This window comes from Spea bombifrons, chromosome 5 (assembly GCF_027358695.1).
Source record: "Spea bombifrons isolate aSpeBom1 chromosome 5, aSpeBom1.2.pri, whole genome shotgun sequence".
Lineage (NCBI taxonomy): Eukaryota > Metazoa > Chordata > Amphibia > Anura > Pelobatidae > Spea > Spea bombifrons.
Window position 1 is genome coordinate 71248512 of NC_071091.1, and position 18723 is coordinate 71267234.

The window sequence follows — 18723 nt, forward strand, 5'->3', positions numbered from 1 at the left end:
CATTTCCTCCACCTGTTCCAGGCTTCCTTTAAAATCCTGGACTGGATCATCCAGTCTCTTGCAAAAACCTAGCATTGGCCCTTCTGGCTCCCCAAATGCTGCACCCAGGGACCCATACACAAGGGCTGCACATTATCTGTGTATATAACATCCGGGGCTTTAAAGTGCCACAATGTGTATACAGAAACATATCACAAACGAATACGGTTATATATACTTGCCTGTGAGTTTTCATGTGCTTTTTGCAATTTAGAGAGGTTTTAAATGTTTTCTGACAATAAGGGCACATATACGGTCGCAAATCATTATGGATACCCATGTGACGCCGGAGACTTCCCCCCGTAGTAAAAGCTCCGTTACATATAAGACACTTGTAAGCTCTTAGACCAGTATGTGTCCGAACATGTGCTTTGAGTACTCCGGAGGATGCAAAGCCTCTTCCACACTGCATACATTTAAAGGGCTTTTCTCCGGTATGGGACCTTTAGAAAAAGAAAATAAACAGCAAGTGTACATTTTATATCCAAGAACATATCGTTTAGATTATACAGATTGTTTATTTCTTAATACAATTTGCAGTATAAAATAATAGGGTGGCTGTTTGATAGAGATGTAGAGAATCCGGGAATAAGGAAACAAGGAAATTGTTAGAAATATTAGTGGACAGGACACAACCAAGTGAGGTGACCTTCTCCGTTTCTCTTTGCGATGTAATGGTTTTGTCACTTCTTCCCAGTAACTTATCGGGAAGTATGTAAATGGAATTGTGGTCAACACCTTTTTTGATGTGACCTCTACATTGTTAATTACTTTACTGTCTTCATTAAAAAGTTGGCAATAAGCTACAATTTAAAAAAAATAATAGTGGAGGCCTAAGTATAGTATGTCTGTAACTGTATTGTGTTAGCATGAGTGGATGTCCGCATGAGTGGGTGTTGGCATAAGCGAGTTGCACGGTTGCAACATGAGTATGTGTGTCAGTGTATGGTGTTAGTGTTGGAATGTGCCCCTAAGAGAGTGTTTGTATGTGTAACTGTATGGTGTTAGTGCATGGCGTTAGCGTGAGCAGTGTTAGGACAAGTTTGCGTGTTAGTATGTGTGTTACTTACTGGGTTGGGAGGGAAATACTGCACTCTGGCACTACCAGATCTAAGCTCACCCCGGCATATTACGTTGTTCTGTGTACAGCAAGTGTTTTCCTTGACTTACACCATGTCATCAGCTCTCTGTATTATTCTTTTGCACTGAAAGGTTATTATTTAATTTTTGAATAGATTTTAATAACATAACTCTACATCGTGACTGCTTCCATTTAATACCTGATATGCTGTTTGAGGTGGCAGGATTTCTTATACGCTCGGTGACAATAATAACACTTGTACGGTCTGTCAACTTCATGCCCGTAACTGTTTATAAAATAGCTTTGGAAAAATTGACTATTCCGAGGAATCGGCTGGATTAGACCTGTGTTTCAAAAACAAAACCAGCACAAAAGGTTAATGCATGACACTGTCACATAAATAGATTTGGAAACCTAACCCAGAAAACAGTACTTACTATAAACAAACGATACAAGCTTTAAAAACATTAGTTTCATTATCTTTAAAACAAGACTTGAATCCACATGTGATGCATCTGACAACTTAGGGATGGCCAGCCCCCATTTAATTGTGCCATTATCAGTGTTTAGTGTGGTGTTTAATACATTTTAGGTGGTTTTATATACTTTTCGCAATTTATCTGACACTTTAAAATGTGTTAATATTGGTAATTAGGATTACTCAAAATATACCTTTCATGAGACAAGGACCATGTGCCACCCGAGGAATGAGAATTCTGACATATACAACTGGAACAAACTTCATGTGGGAACAATTTTTCTAGACCAAAGATTATAGATACTACGAGTAGGTTACTGACATACAGATATGAATTATACGTATGCATATTACAGGGCTGCCTTTAGTGCATAAGATCATGAATGTGTGTGTAGGCTTCCCACTGGCGAAAGAAAACAATGTAACGTAACTACACTAGGTTTGTGCCTCGACAAGCAGGGTATATCAATAACATTGTGTTTTACACATCAAGCTCAACATGTCAGTATACTCAGTTGCACATTAAGTCACAGGTAGGTCCACTGACATTATATCACAGGCTGTCCACGTCACGTGGACATTGTCACAATCTCATATGGTGTGCTGTCCACGGAACTCAGTCTCGGTTTCATTTTCACATGAAAGGTGCCCAATCTGGGAGTGTTCTATGCAAAAATTGCCTTGAGTCCCAAAAAGTGTAACATTTGGCAGTGCAACTGTCTTGGGATATTCTGCACCTATGTACCTATACAGAACTCGACTTCAGTAATTGTCAAGATCCAAAAACCCCTTCCTGGATTTTATAGTAGTACATATCATATCTTAACGCATACAATAATAATTCAATATTGCATGTTTTCTGGTCTTACAAGTTGTAGAATATAGCATAAAATCTCCAAAGTCATCATATCACTATCTTCTAGTTCTCCTATTATTTTTATAAAGTTGGCTCACGTCTCGCTTTCATCTCTTGTTCCAGTAAGCCTTTCCTCGGTCATTATCCTTCTATCTTATAAGGTTTATCACACATTCAGTCCCCTACCGTAACATATCCCAATTTTAAATTGTTTCATCTTATTCTCCCTGCTACTTCTCGTGTCGCTTTCCCAGCACCTCTAGTTGCCTGGCAGCAAAGTTCTTCTTATGCGCTGGCTTCTTCTTTTTTAACATTTGCAGTCTTTATGACAGGTCGTATGAGGATTACATGAACCAAATGTTTTTTGTAAACATCATAACACAAATACTTCTTATTTCCCCCTGTTGCGCCATCTGACGACTGCACATCTATACACCATTCTGTGTCGTGTTATTTAGAACGACTCAACATACCCTCCAAAGGACACTTGAGCCTTGATGGCTTAAAGGGTACAGATTATAAAAAAGAAGCTGTTATCACTTTTATATTCAGGAACAGCAAGTTTTATCAGATGGTTTTGCAAAAATAAAAGAGGATTTGATGTTAATACTGTGAAATCACCTTACTTCAGTTTGGTGGACGTGTAACACTTATCTCAGTCTACACACAATCAATAGCTGCTTCAGACACACATTCTATGGTCATATCATTCATTTGAACATGTGGGCTAAGCTTACTAATGATGACTGCCATGTATGTACTTGTATGCTCCCACAGAATTTATTCATACATGCCAGCAGTCCTGAATTTGCCAACTTGGATCACGTTCCAGCTGTTGGCTCCATAATTTAGGTGGCTTGTTTATGCCTGGCATGGAATAAACTTAATAAAACCTGTCCTGGAAACTCACTGGTCTCTTTTCCTTACTCCCATCCATATGCCTGCCCACCAGGTCCAAAGCCCACTCTTTTTCCAACCCCTATAGTGAATTAGACATCCAGGGGCAAAGGACACATTTACTCATTTTCCTTTAAGTCAAACCCTTCATGCCAGCAGTTAGCAGAGAAAACACCTAGGCGCAATCATATATATTTTAAAACCCCCAAAATTAAATGTTTAAAGGGGATCTAATGAGACCCCCTTCCCCAAACACTCATGCACAAAGTGCTGCCGTTAAATTGAACAGCGTTGCTTTTAAGCAGCCAGTAGTGGCCAAAAAGGGGGCTTCATAGCTGAGGTTTCTCCTAAAGGCAAGAAACAAACATGAAGCAAGGAAATACATTTGTGCTGCAGTCAAATCCCTAACTAAATTTCTTGTCATCTTGATAAATTAGATGTCTATAGCGGCTACATAGCAAGAGAAACAAGGGATTCTGTTGTGCATAAACATTAAGTCTTCAGTTCCATTGAACAGCGAAAAGTTACCGCAAAATAAAGAAAATGATGAATAAACAGCAGTTTGACATATTTCTATGACACATTTTGTCTCAGAGTACAAGGTCTTTGCTGTATTAAAGTCACCGTGAGAAAATCGTACGGCTCTGTGACACTGTCCTTTATCTATAAGGACCAAAGCCTCCGATTCCAAATCTCCTTTAATGTTCCCAGTAAGCTCGATTATGAAGATAAAGCAGGGAGCTATTTATCAAAGGCAAGATTAAAGAAATTCTAAGGCAATCTGCATCTGTAACGCAAATGTGTCTTGCAAGGTTTTGGGAGGAATAATCAATCATTTATGTCAAAAAAGGAACCTCAATACTTTAGGCAAAATAACACAAACTAAGCCTGGGTACACCTTAAAAGGTGATATTTCTTCAATGATGAACACCTCCTTTTTCTACCTTATCCAAGTATTTCCTCAATACTCTTTGGGCTAACAAACTTTCTAAAATACCTTTGTAAATGCCTTACCCGTAGATAGGTAAAGAACCTTCAAACTCAAGCAGAGACCTAAGATGCCAGTGGCTGGTCTAGGTGGACAGGTTCAAGGGGCAACAGGGAACCCAACTGACTCGGCTCCCTATAGTGCCTCTGCTCAATGGCTCTCTTAAACGGAGATCACTCATCTCCCTGACCGACCGATTAAAACTACGGAGAACCGTGCCGAGGCAAGGCTTTCATGGTTTTCTTCTGCCTGGTGCTGCGTGTCCTTAAAAGATGGAGTTCCACCATGCCCAGACGCTCAGAAGCATGGCAGCACAGAGGGAGAGGCTTGTTGCTCTACCATGGCTTGGCCCAGGCCAGCACCACACACTGATATGGCACAGACAAAACATTATTTGCACTCTCTATTATGGTTAATGACAAGAAAAGGACACAGAACCATTAAGAAGAGTTTTCCGTTCATATGGCAACAACTTATCAGTGCCTGCTTCTGATGCACATGACAATTAAGTGTTCCCAGCACAAAATATGAGCGAGACAAAATTCTACATGATTAAAGCATTATTTCTGGGAAGTGCTTGTTCAGCCATGGCTTTCATTACCAAGAAAGGAGACACGAACACCAGCCTATTAATCCAAAAGCCAGCGCTCTGTGCAGGCAATCGATTCCAGTAATCGGGAAAACAAACACAGAGACACATTTCAAGTAAACTAGTTTATAACATACTATAAGAGTTATTTTCAATGATCCCAGAACAAAGAACAGTAGCATTGTGAATAAAGTGGAAAATCCACTGTAAAGGCAGGCCTCTATGATATTTAAAGTATACACTTATATCCACTTTGCACCAGAGACTGTTTTGCTTACCAAGATCTGTGATGAGAATAGGTTCTTGTAAAGGGATCTCTGATACCGGAAGATTTGTTTTCCCAGTACGAGCTTTGCCGGGTTTACGCTGCTGACGCAGTTTTCTCAGCTCGCACTGTTTAAAGTGCGACGCAATGTGAGTCTTTCTGTGTCCAGAAGTGCGGAACTTTTTGTCACAATGTGGACAAGCAAAAGGTCTAACACCTACAAAAAGAAAAGAAGAAAAAAAACACTTAAAAAGATGATTCTCTGCTACCCTATAACTTTATCCAAGGTTATAAAATGGCCCTTAACATTAGAAACTATATTCTTTCTGCGAGGAACTATACAAGATTGTGGAACTACTGCTAAATATAATTATATATGTATAATATATACACGTCAAGAGACATTTTAGAGATAAAAGTAGCTTGGAGTTGACTCTGTTGCCGCTCACAATTAGTTACAAACCTAAAATGTAATGTATATTTTTAAAATCATGAAATAATTCCGTTATTAGAGATCGTAGTCCCATAATAAAAATTTATAGTATCAAGTGTTGAACAAAAAACACACCAGCCGCTAGAACAGAGAACCTGCTTAAGGCGTTTCACACCAAAGGCACTTTATCACAAGATAAATACTGAGGTTCTCTGTTCTTGCGGCTGGTATGTTTTTTGCTCAACACTTGATATTATATATTTTTATTACGGGACTACAATCTCTAATAAAGGAATTATTACATGATTTTGATATTATATTGCTTGGCCAACTCACCTTTAAGGAGTGCCAGCATTCTATATTTGTATAGCCATAAGAAGCACAGTCCAACACTTAATGGTAAAGATATCATACGTTTATGCTATACAATACAGAGCCAATGTCTATTTAGCGTATGGATGCTCCCTGCAAGAAGCGATAAAAACAATGAACACCCTGATTTAATCCAGAGCGCTGATTGAGGTGACAAAAAGCAATGATTGACGGACGTCGCGTACCTTTGGCACTTTGCGAAAGATAATAAAGCACCTTGATCTCCACCAGTTGGGAGGTGTTACTGACCCAGACAGCAATAATAGGATCTATTATCGTGTCAAGTTTAAACAAAGCCGGTGGCAATATTCTAAAGTAACCCGCAGGAAAACAAAATGACTTTTTTGGGATCGTATGCAATTTCCTGACTTTTAGAGCTTTCAGGCTCAGTGCACACCATTGCAGCTATTTTGTACTCAGGCGGAAAAAGGGTAAAGATTAAAGCAGTGATGTACTTACCAATTAGTTAAAGGTAGAGTAGACTATGTACTCTAGAAATGTATTAAATCCAAGAAAAATACTTCTGTTCAAATAGACAGAAAGCAACGTAAAGCTGGCATAAGTGGCAATGCGTTATGCAACACCAATGTATCCCGAGGACATGAGATACAAGGTATTTAAAGTAACCAAATGCGGAGATCTGCATTTGTAAATCGTCTGATCAGGTTAAGGCCTTGAGGACTTTTTACTTTTGGATAATATCTGTCTGCCATTTAAACTTGTCTTTTAACCGCACAAAAATTTAGATTTCCTAGAGATCAACTGAGAATGAATATCTAAAGAGAAGGTACCAATAACAGGACATGTAACAGTAGTTAACAATAGTGATCAGGGTCACAAGGCATCAATGGACACAAAGAACCTAAGAATGATGCATATTCTTGATTGCACACACGTGAATTAAGCAATCCTACCCTTCTGGACTGATCTTCCTGGGCTAAAGTTGGCCTGTATATGGACATTGAAAAAATATCTAGATCACACTATTAAACACATGAATTCCAGATATTATTGTGAATCCAAATGATGATGGTTTCAATTTATTGTTTCTCAAAAAGTTGCTAGTAGACCACCAATCTTGGTGATCATAATTACATGTATTTTGACAATAGGAGAGACCTAACTCATCTAGCGTGCTCTCTTTCTACCTAAAAAGAATAAATATCATTTTTGATACTGTCACCTTAAACCTCCACCGCTATATCCCCAGCAAATTCATGAGTAAATGTATACCATTTCTACCAGCACTGTATCTCCCATCTATACCTATTCCATTTGCTTGGGCGTAAGGCAACCCCATTCAAAGGAAACAAACCTAAAGTTTAATCTTAATAAAAGAAAACGCCGGAATCCGGAGTCAAGGCTTTGGAATTCCCGTGTCTAATGGCCTGTAGGCCCTATATTTGGGCAAACTTGGTACTTAATTCAGGGATTGCCGTCTCCTAAAAAGAAAAAAACGTAAATGATAAGGTTGGCGTACTTACCTGTGTGTAGGCGAATGTGAACCTTCAGACTGCCGGAGGTGGAAAAGCATTTCATACAGAAATCGCACTTGAATGCCTTAATGCCGGTGTGCGTCTTTATGTGAGCGGTGAGGGTGCTTTTCACAGCAAAAGCCCGAAAGCACTGCATACACTTGAACGGCTTCTCATGCGTGTGAATGCGAATGTGCCGAACCAAGTCACTCGGTTTCTTAAACTCTTTCGTGCAGTACGTACAGACGTGCCACCGCACTCCGCTCTCTTCACGGACAGAACCTGAAAGCAATCAGGCCTTTGGTTAAGGAATTGCTGAGAGATTTCAGTTTTGTATAGTTTAACATACTCACTGTTGCTCTGCCACCAGAATCAAAGCCTGTGTACAGCGCAGAGTACCGAAGACAGGGCTATTTGTAGGCAAAATTTAGACGGGCCACACAGAGTGAAAAATACAGTATCTGGGGTGATATTTGGAAAAAAACACAAGCCTTGTTTGGGGTGTTTTAGTTGAGAGTTATTGAATTAAACAAGGTAACACTATCTGGCCTATCTAATCTGAATTCGAAATTATATCCCCCCTGTCACGTCTTTCTTCCAGACTATATATGTTAAGATCCTTTCATGTTCCCTGATAAATTTTATCCTGCAATCCATGAACCAGTTTAATTCCTGCCTGCCATCAAATTTTATAGGGATCATCTATACGTTTCGGTACAGAGTGGTAATAGCGGAGCAATGAGCAGAGAAATTCCATTGAATACCATAGTTATTGCCCCACTTTACCAATTTGCATCAGATTCCTCTTGGGTTTTAACTTACCGTATCTACATAACTGCAAGGTTTGAATCCTGCTATTCAAGTTAACAATACCGTAGAGAGAATATTCAGAAAAGGAATAAGCATAACTTTGCTTTTAGAAGAAACGTACTGCTTCAAATAACTGTTTTATGCAACGCAGAATAACCATGAGCTATAAGTCTGTATTATGCTGTAATATTTTAATATGGCTCACAGGTTTTAAAGTTACTCTTAATTATGTTTTACTGATTGCGGTTTCATAAAACTACTGACCCTTTTCTACAATTAGCAATCTGCATTACCAATGCACTTCCAAACCAACCTGACTCGTTACTCATTATTTTTTCTATTATTCAAATCCTGATCATGCTTTAGAAGAATAAAAGGAGACAAACTGTACTTTTGGGTTAAGAACAGTTAATTGGGAGTGCATCATCTATGCCGAAGGTAGCTCACATCTATTGCTAGGAATATCTGATTTATAAGAAACATGGGATTTGACAAGAGATAAGAACCATTCGGCTCATCTAGTGCGGCCATGTTTCCTGATGTAAAGACTCACACCTAAATCAATCTCATCTTAGATTCAGTACAGCGTTGTGCCAGTCTCATGCATTTTTCATTTCCCTACTGTTTTGGCCTCTACCACTTATGCTGGGAGCGGGTCCGCCTATCTACCACCCTCTCAGTAAAGTAAAACTTTCATTACGCAAGGCCAACTCAGCCCTTCCTGTAGGGGAAACATACTGAGGTTTTACCATAACACACATGGATGTTAGAGAGGTTTTTTTATGATTAAAAAGAATTGGTTCCAACTCCTTGACTTCACTCTTCATCATGAAGGGCCAATTCCGCTACAATTCTGTGCAGGGAGACCTTGGGTGGCCCTGTATAAAGTATAGTTAATTAAGTGAGATTTCTTCAATGTCTCCTCATCCATCGAATTATGCATTATATACGGGGCCAGCTCAGGCCTTCTTGCTGTAGAAGCCTGTCAGTGTTAGCCCCTCATAATGAATATTGAAGTGAGGGAGTTAAAACTATGACTGGCAACTCTCCCTTTGGTGAATAAACCCCAGAAATATTAGGTAAAGTGATTATTTTCTCGCCTGTGGGAAACACGTAGGAGTTTAGAACTTAGAAGACAGAGTTGGAGGAACAGGGGAGGAACGCAGACCACAGCTTGGCATTTCTCAATTACTAAAGATGTTCAGACAAAGTTGCTTTATGTAGCCAAAAATACACTAAATATACATTGTCATTGTTGCTTTATGGAAAGCAGAACAATAAACTACACTGACCACAAACCTTATCTGCTGGAAATGCTAATATGTGTTAGTGTTTCAGTAATAACGAGGACGGTTTTACTGCACTCTTCTCCATATCTAGGGCTCCCCATTTATAGACTATGCTCATAAATCTGAGTGCCTTCCAGTATACACATATACACATATATAATATAATATCCCAGTCTGGGTTTCCCCTTTGACATGGAATCCACAAACAATTAAAAAGCATTAATCTGCCAAAACATTAGGAAACTCCCTTTAAAATGAATGGCACTCAGCGGCTGCCAGTAGCATCTGCACCTGCAGTAAAAGTTGACTTCTTCTTTATTATCCTCTTCTCAGTCTTGTCTCCTTTGTCCTGATCGTCTTGGTCTAAGCCATGCTCCTGATCATTGCAATCCAGTTGCTGATTTGAAAGACATTCTAGTTCTTGCAGAGCTGGCTTGGTCTGGCTGGTGTCACTGGGAAGTGTGGCAACGGGTATCGATGAGAGCCCACTATTTTCCAGTGCTTGCTAGGATGGCAGCGACAAAATGGGTCAATATCCAACTTGCACTAGCGTTTAATAATACAATTAAAATTACTTTATATATATATATAATTATATAGTCATATAGTTTATTATATATTATTATCATTATATTTTTTATTACAATATAGAGACCTCATTTTATCTCAATTTGTTCCAAACTTCCTTTATCTGGCAACCTTAAGGCAAACACCACACTGAGCTGATTCTTTACAGCAGTGCTAATGAAGTCCGTTCCGCCATAGACTTTAATTAGTCAGTGTGTCCAGTTGGGTGATCGACACTGAGCAATTCTATTGTTTACTACAGGAATACGATAAGGAGTTTGGGTGTTTGCCAATTGGGCGAAAACACACACATGGCTAATATGCAGCTGAATACATTATATTACGCAAAAAAGTGGAACTGTTTTAAATACATTTTTGAAAACGTATTTTTAATAAAAAACGGGAGTGTTCCCATTTAAACATTCATCATCGTCTTCGCTTTCCTGGGCCGGGCTACTTTGATGGGCTAAGGCCAGCATTCCTGCAGTTAAAAGGGTATGCAGCACCCCATACTCACCTGCAAAATATCTCTATTAATCCCCATGGCAATGTTAAGTTGCTGCCCTGATTGTTGATTCTGATGGCTTTCTACAGACACCGGCTCAGACAGCTCTAGGAGCTGCTGGATGACATCTGTCACAGCCGGCTGCTGTCCTTGCTGCCCAGAAGCTGTAGAGCCGGTGGCGTCCGTCGGAGCTGGCACAGATCGGAAAACTACCGTCTGGTGGAAGACACACACACATACAAATAAGTAAAGGACATTGCTGACTTTGCACACATTAAGAACACTGCTTTCGGAATTGTCCTTCAAACAGTTAATCAAATACAAAGCTTATAAAAACTGGGGGGGGGGGATTAAAGGGTACAAAAAAAAGGAGTGAAAATTAGGTTAACTAAAAGCTGACGTGTACACGTGCAAAAGAGCAGAAATTGGGTTCAGCTGCCATTCGGTTCACACATGCTGCCCATTTCCCTTGAACATTAGTTCCAATTGATCTCTGTGTGATTCTTCCCCCTCCTTTTATGTCTAACAAATTACATTTAATCCTTTTAGTCGGGCTGCAGGAAGACTTCTGTGTGTCTACTAACTGTGCTATAAAGAAGTAATTTATTCCCAATTCCCTTTGCTTTGCTAACGGCATAAACCAAGACAAACGCAAGAAACAAGGAATAAAACTGTATTATAACTGTAAAATTAAAAAATGTGATATAAACGTAGGAAGTAGTAAAAAAAAAAAAAAAAAAAAAAAAAAAAAGGAAGAATCAAAGTTGAATACAGATGAATACAGTTGCTGTATTTTAAGAATTTTAACAGATGAATTGTTATAAAATATTGTTGGGGTTTTTTTTTAACGTAAATAAGATCAAATAATTTAAAGATATTTCTGCAAAGAATTTCTTTTTACTAGAGAAGAAATTGTAGTAAGTACATTATTGATAATAGATTTATTATACAACTGCCACAGCAATACTTTAATGCTTACAGCCCAGGACCTTTATGTAATACTATAATATAATAATAAATTCTTTAAATTTAACTCTTTAAATGGTAACTCTTTAAATTTAAATTTCCCCTTCACTTGCAAAACATGTAAGGCTAATAGCTCAATAACTGGATAAGTTACCATTTATAGCAAACCATTGTATGTTATAACACTTAATAAATGATGATTTTACATGGTACTTTGGAATTAAGAAGTTTAGAACAAAATGTATAAGACATCATCTATTCTCTACAAATGATGCCATATTAAAGATGAGATATCAGATACAATTAAATGGGCAGACAAAGAGAACACTTGACAAAGAGCTATTTCATGCCAGTATTTTGCATGAGTATGATCACAGCTTAATGCCCCCAAAAAGAACAGAATATGCTAGTGATTGATTGTAATAGCAGCAAATGTTTAATCACATTGAAATCTTTTTATTTTTAAACTGAACAATTTAGCAATCCAAGCATTGGTGACAAAAGTTTTGTACTGCTCTGTCCTTGGAAATATGAATCAGATTCAAACTTTTCTAACATAAGGCACAAGAAGGCAAATTAAAGAACTCGTCATCATGGGCCTTGACTACTGGAAAAAGTCCAATGCTCCAGTCTACAATTTTCCCCAAATAGTCTACAAGCATCCAAGTACGGATGAAACGTGCTAATTGTCACTAACCTCAATAAAGTAAACCTCTTACCCCAAAACAACTCTGGCTGTCAAACTTTCTCATGCTCAACAATATCACTGGGTTAATTCCCTTCGATATGTCCAGTATCCACCACCCATTTAGAGTGTATCATTTTAATGAGGGCTCCCCCCAACATTTGACTCACTATGTCACTTTTTCATATACCCCCCATCATTGCACCACAACTTCTTTCCATTTACGGGGAAAGAATTGTAGCGCGTTTTTAACACACTAAGGCACAGGAGTCTGTATAGCGGCTGAGTTCCTAAATTCTCATCTTGCTTAGTCGTGACAAATGTATGAACTGGAGAGGTGTTAAAAGACAAAACCACAAAGACAAGGTTAAAAAAATGCATATACAGGTATTTGTATTATAGGGTTTACTAAACTCTGGACACGTTTCTTACATTCATCCACTCTTCGTCACGTACCTGCTGTTCAAGGGTTGTATCGGAAATGGGAAGTGCCTGTGGGACATCCTAGCAAATAAAAACGAAGAAAAGGAAATTTAGCCATATTTTCACTTATTTTTACTGTATACGTAGGTAAAGATTTTGCCTGTTAGACTTTAAAAGCTACTGCAAACCTAACCTAGCATATGTGAAATTGCACTTTACAAAACAAAGGCCTTCGTCTCACATGTGAGAAAACTGATACAGTGAAGAATTTCTTCTGTAATTTGTCAATATTGTTAGTTTTCTATTGTATGTAGCACAGCCTTACAGGAACCCCACCATATGTATTTTAATGCAAACAATAACTTACAGGTAAAGAATGAATATTAAAGTACTCACAAAGTACCTTAACGCGCATTCTTTATCGGTGGCACTGTATGTTTCATTTAGATAGAATTGATTGCATTACTCATATTATTGTTTGCAAATAATTAGGAAAGATAGACCCCCACCACCACTCACTCATTCATTCTTATCTGTATAAAGAAAAATGTTGTGCAAGCAGAATCCACCGATAAAGCTTAATCCATTGTCTCCTGTTCTGTGCAGAAAATGAATGATGAGTTCCTTATATCTTAACACTTTTATATTATTGTGGTATAATTGGTTTGATTCTGTGCTCAACTTGTAACTAGAGTTGTCCAAAAATGGGTTAAAAAAAATAGCACCCCGGAGGAACTCTAACAGGAATAAAAACCTAGTTGAACATAAGATAATCCATCAACATCATATCATGAGCACTGCGATGATGTATACATTACATGATTGATTGTGAAATCATGTTTGAAACGTTTCAGGAAACGTTGTATGTGGACCAAAGTCAGACAACAGAAACTAGTGTTTTTTGTACTTGTGTGCATTTATATTATTATTTATTTTGTGCTCACAGATGTACTTAACCTAATCAAGGAGTGCAGAGGCACGGTGCAACGTAACACTACCTGCTGCTTTGCTTACGTCTGGAGAAAGACATTGCTGCCCCTTAAATTATGAAGCCTCATCTTCCTTATACTGTTATGAACGACCCTGTATTTTTCTATTTATTTCTACTAGGCTACCGCGATTCCTTGTATTGCCATGGATTGCACTGTTTGTTTGTAATTATATTATATATGAGAAACACGTTTCTAGGCACAGCTGAACACTTAAGTTGTACGTTTTTTGTATAGGATTTCCTAACATATCTGTTTTGTACACATCTGAAAAAAATTAGCGTATATCATATACGATATATTATAAACACGAACACACTGCACTTATATATGTTTCCACATTTTGAAGGTGCAGTTCCAATTACACAAATATTAACTAAAAAATTAACTATAAAAAATGTATAAATGAAACAAAATTCGATGTGATTAAAAGTATTGTTCCCGAGCAGGTTGGGAATCTAAAACAATATGGATCACGTTCAAAAAGTCATTTTTACTTATGAAAGGGTCAGGCTTAAGACAGCAGGGAGAATCACTATTTTTAAGATTCTAACTATGGCTTATGCCATTTGACTGGTTTTTAAATGCAGTTTAAAATTGCAGGACATGTTTTACCAGGCACTGTTTAAAAAAAATTAATATATATATATATATATATATATATATATATATAATGTGACAGTGTAAACCCCAGGGAGATGCTTAGTGTGGCATTTGGGTACAGGTGCTATCCAGATCGTAAATATGGGTCCCTGGGGTGGAGCAATTGGAGAGCAGGGTGGGCCAATGCTCCGTTTCCCCATGCTGTGGAAATTCCATGCCGGGTTTTCCAGGAGGCAAGAAATCTGCAGGATCCGGTCCGGAATTCCTATGGGGCCAGCATCAGGCACAGGTGCTGGACATTAAAACCCCCTGGAGCTTGATACTCAGAGAGACTGTTGGGGGAAGAGGAGGTTCCCTGTGCTCCCAGGGCAAGGAGAGGACCTGAACAAGAAGACCATCCCTGAGCCAAGTAAGGCATCACCTACCTGTGTGTGCAGTCTGGGGGAGGTTTTCCAGAGTGTGGCGTAGCTGGGTCTGGCTGGGAGGTTGAGTTAGTGGGTGATTAGGTTGGTCAGTCTGGACCAGCATAGTTCAGTTAGAGAGGGCTCCAATTGGGAGCTAGGTTTTCATTTTACGATTTGGTTTTTGGGGTTGAAGCGGTTAAAATAAAGCGCTGTTTTTTTCAAAGCTGCTGTTGCTGACTCTGATTGCCCTAGAGGACTGTGCTTAGGACCCCTAAAAGTGACATGTATGGCCCTCATGCTATAGAGTTTGTCACAATATATATTATATAAAAATAAGAAAAAGGTGTGATGAAAAATTAGTAAGTTCCTCTGTGCTTGAAGCAAATTGTTCTTGTCAGCAAAGGAAGCTACACCACCACCAAATAAGTGTTCACAATGTAAACAGTGTATTTAGCTACTTCAAAGTTTTCTCACTATAAAACAATTTTTAACTTTGATGTCCTGCAGCAGGAACAGAATACAACGCAAGCAGAAAGCTGCTTGAGATTTACCGTGAGAGACGGTCGCAGAGACGGTGCTGACGTAGCTTGGGATCCTACCACATGCATCTTGCTAATATGAGTATTGAGACTGCCAAGGCTTTTAAACACACAGCTGCAGTCAGTGCAGTGATACGTAACACCATTCTTCACCTTCAGAGAGAGAAATGTGATTAATATCATCCAGCCAACATCGTAAACTACCAGCAACTAAGATCAAGTGTTAGTGTTAACTCTCATCTCTCTCCTACGTGTAGTCTAATCATTGGTAAGCATCCTTATCCTGAAGAAGGCATAGAAATTCAAAATTACTTACAGAAGAGAATTGTGGACACTGGGTATATTTACATTTGAAAACAAACTTAGGTAGCTTGGCTCAACATGGTAGTTTCAAAATGGTAGTTTTTTTGTACTACAGCCAAGGAACACTATAGTCTCCAAGACTCCACTCATCAATCAACCATATGAAATATATAGAAAATGAGCTCAGAAGAGCAGAAGGTATGGTTAAATATTAAGGACGGTGTTGTAAACTATCGTGATTTTTAAAGCACACTTTTGCCTTAAGAAGATGAAGTCTATTTATTAAAGTGTAAGCTTTTTTTTTCACTTTGTTACTTATGCATTATGCAGCACTCACCTTAACCCTTCAAAATGGGCCATGAAGTCAGTACTTTGCAATATTTCAGCTCTCCACAACTTATGACTTGGTGAATAGACACCATAGAACCAAAGCAAGACTGTACAGTTTCCACTGCCAAATAAATGATGCGTAACAAAGGTATATTGATATAGGGATTCAGATTTCAACATTGTCTGCTTTGTACATTTCCAGCCAATAATTATCTGGCTGTACATTATGCGTAATAACATTGAGCTGTATATAATATAAATATATATATATATATATATACATACATATATATATTATATATACATAATACATACATACATACATATACACAGACACGCACACAGAGGCGCAATTAAATTTGCATGTGTAATATGGTGGAACAGAGTAAACAAAGAACGTAGTATGATGGATTTTACAGACAATGTAATAAAAATGCCCTGTAAGTGGTTGATTATTTACCTCTGAATGAACACGCTGTATATGGGACTGCAGATTGCCTTTCTGAGAAAAGGCTGCTGGACAAAACGAACAAGCATAGGGCTTTTCCCCTGTGTGTTTCACCAGATGAGTTGCCAGTGCCCCCTTCTGGTTAAAAGCTTTCCCACATTGGTTGCATTTGAAGGGTCTTTCACCTAAAACAAGAAAATCAAAATTATTATTAAAAAAAAAAAACCCTAATTGTTAGATATAGAAGTATATTTGTTATTGACATATTTTGTCAGGAACCCATAACAAGTCCCTACATCTGGGGGGGGAATATTTATGGAAATTATTTTTTATATCCGATTAGAATTTTTGTCTCCTGATTACATTTGAGGTTTAAATCTGTCCAAATTTAAAGATTTGCAGGACCATAATCCATAGTTCCATTGGCATGAACATAATCATATTACATACGAAAAAATGCCCGCACTTCAAATTATATCGTTTACATACTTTTTGCAGAAATTCGTTTTTGGCTGCTATCATTTTTTTTAACATCTGAGGATTCCACAAACACAAATCATAAATGTACAGAAATCTAGATGGTGGCTACATGTCCTAGTGGGTTTGCGAAACTCATCTTGCGATCAACATCTGTGGAGGATCCCTGAAGGGCCAACAAAAGCAATATCGATCATCCCCACTGCTCGCTACAGTGCATTTCATATATAAGCTTCCAAAACAAAATGTAAAATCAAGACACAAATCAATCATTTAGGAGTGGCATGTACCGAAACGCGGTTTGAATTCCCATATAAAAATAAAAGTCTTTATGAAAACCACCATGATTTCTAATCTGTCCAGATGAACATGAGTGGTATCGTGCCGATATCACACTTAACGATTTTACCCAGCACTTTCATAATGCAATGCATTAATGAAATACATTTCATCTGCGATACGCAAATCTCACAGGGGTTTATTCAGCAAGCCCAGAGCTCAGAATTTACTAAAAATACTCAAAATATATTTGCATTTTCCACAAAGTAGAAACCTTGTGTAAACTCTGGTTTGAGTTCTTCTGGGACCAAGTAGAGTCCAAGGCACAAAGAAACTTTAACATGATTCCCTTGTAGAGACAGTGTTGGCCCTTTTAAGCCATCATCACGATAGGGCAATTTTTGACCCAACCCAACCCAACCAACTCTCTAGACCTTACAAACATACGACATTTATAAAAAAAAATAGATCTGTGTTAAACTGTTACTTTCCAAGTGGAGTTCAAGTAGAAACATATCGTACCTTATTTAGTGTGAGCAAAGCAATGGGAAAATATGTTGGCTTTGATTGCGATTGTCCCTATTTTGATTGCCCTCAACACATACAGACTAATATCTTATTCAATGAGATTATGTATAGATATATAACAATCTGCAAAAACATTATACTGGTTTCTACAGTAACACTCATCTTTTATATAAACATGGCCCATTGGAGGTATAAAAAGGATTTGTGATGCAAGAAGTGATCTTATTGCCATAGTAACCAATGGATTGGGCCATTAAGCAGGAATCTTAAATTGGTTTTAACAGTGACAAGACTAATTTTCAAACTTTGCATGGGAATCCCTGTCTTCATTCAGCTGGGTAAAATAAGGTGGAAGTGTTATTTGGTGCGCAAGGCGCAAGTTTTTATCCCGTGTTTACTCATTGAACCCATCATTTGAAGAAATAACTCTTACAGCCTAGAACCCAAAGTGGATTTGACATCGAGTACAAATTTGTCCACAACATTAATTCCCCAAAGGTGTCCCAAAACATCATTGCAAATACCTTTGTGCCTTAATAGTTTTTTTCCTTTTATTCTTGGAGTAAAAGTCAGCAAAAACTTACAGCCATGGGTTATGTTTCAAGGCTGTACCAGAGAGATGAGTGTGACGGGTCATCAAAGATCACTGTGAGATGGCAGCACTTGGGTCAATTTTTTATTACATCTTCTTTTAACATCAATGGCAGGAGTGCACTTTGGTGACATGTGATGTGACTTTAAAATTAACAAGTATACTACTTGCTGAAAATACTGAATAAAAACAAGACTGTGATCGCATGTTTTCTTGGGAGAAGGGTGACATCTAGTGTGCTTTGCTTATAACTTCAGTGGGTATGCTTGCCATTTCCCGACAGCCTGACTACTATTCTGATACGCAAGCTTGCGCTAGAGACAATTCTGTAACAAAAGTGAATTTCTGTGATTCTGGATTAAATCTATCCAACCAAAGAGAACAAACTCAAAGTGCAGTTAGTTGTTACACAAGTACGATCAAAGACATCTTGCTAAATACGCTCCAATTGGCCCAGCATCAAATATTGGATGATATCATTTCATGACATCTCTAATAATGTCATACCTTAAC

At 38.1% G+C, this 18723-nt stretch overlaps 1 protein-coding gene across 1 annotated transcript in view; it reads right to left on the reverse strand.

The window, feature by feature from the left end:
• Positions 1-18723, reverse strand: part of ZNF236 (zinc finger protein 236) — a 52301-nt gene that overhangs the window by 24782 nt on the left and 8796 nt on the right. The window contains exons 6-14 of the mRNA XM_053468307.1: positions 16347-16519; positions 15266-15406; positions 12728-12799; positions 10657-10860; positions 9864-10077; positions 7483-7755; positions 5207-5410; positions 1320-1464; positions 222-482 (exon numbers count right to left, since the gene is read on the reverse strand). Coding sequence (XP_053324282.1) covers positions 222-482; positions 1320-1464; positions 5207-5410; positions 7483-7755; positions 9864-10077; positions 10657-10860; positions 12728-12799; positions 15266-15406; positions 16347-16519 — 1687 coding nt within the window. The remainder of the gene's footprint in view (positions 1-221; positions 483-1319; positions 1465-5206; positions 5411-7482; positions 7756-9863; positions 10078-10656; positions 10861-12727; positions 12800-15265; positions 15407-16346; positions 16520-18723) is intronic.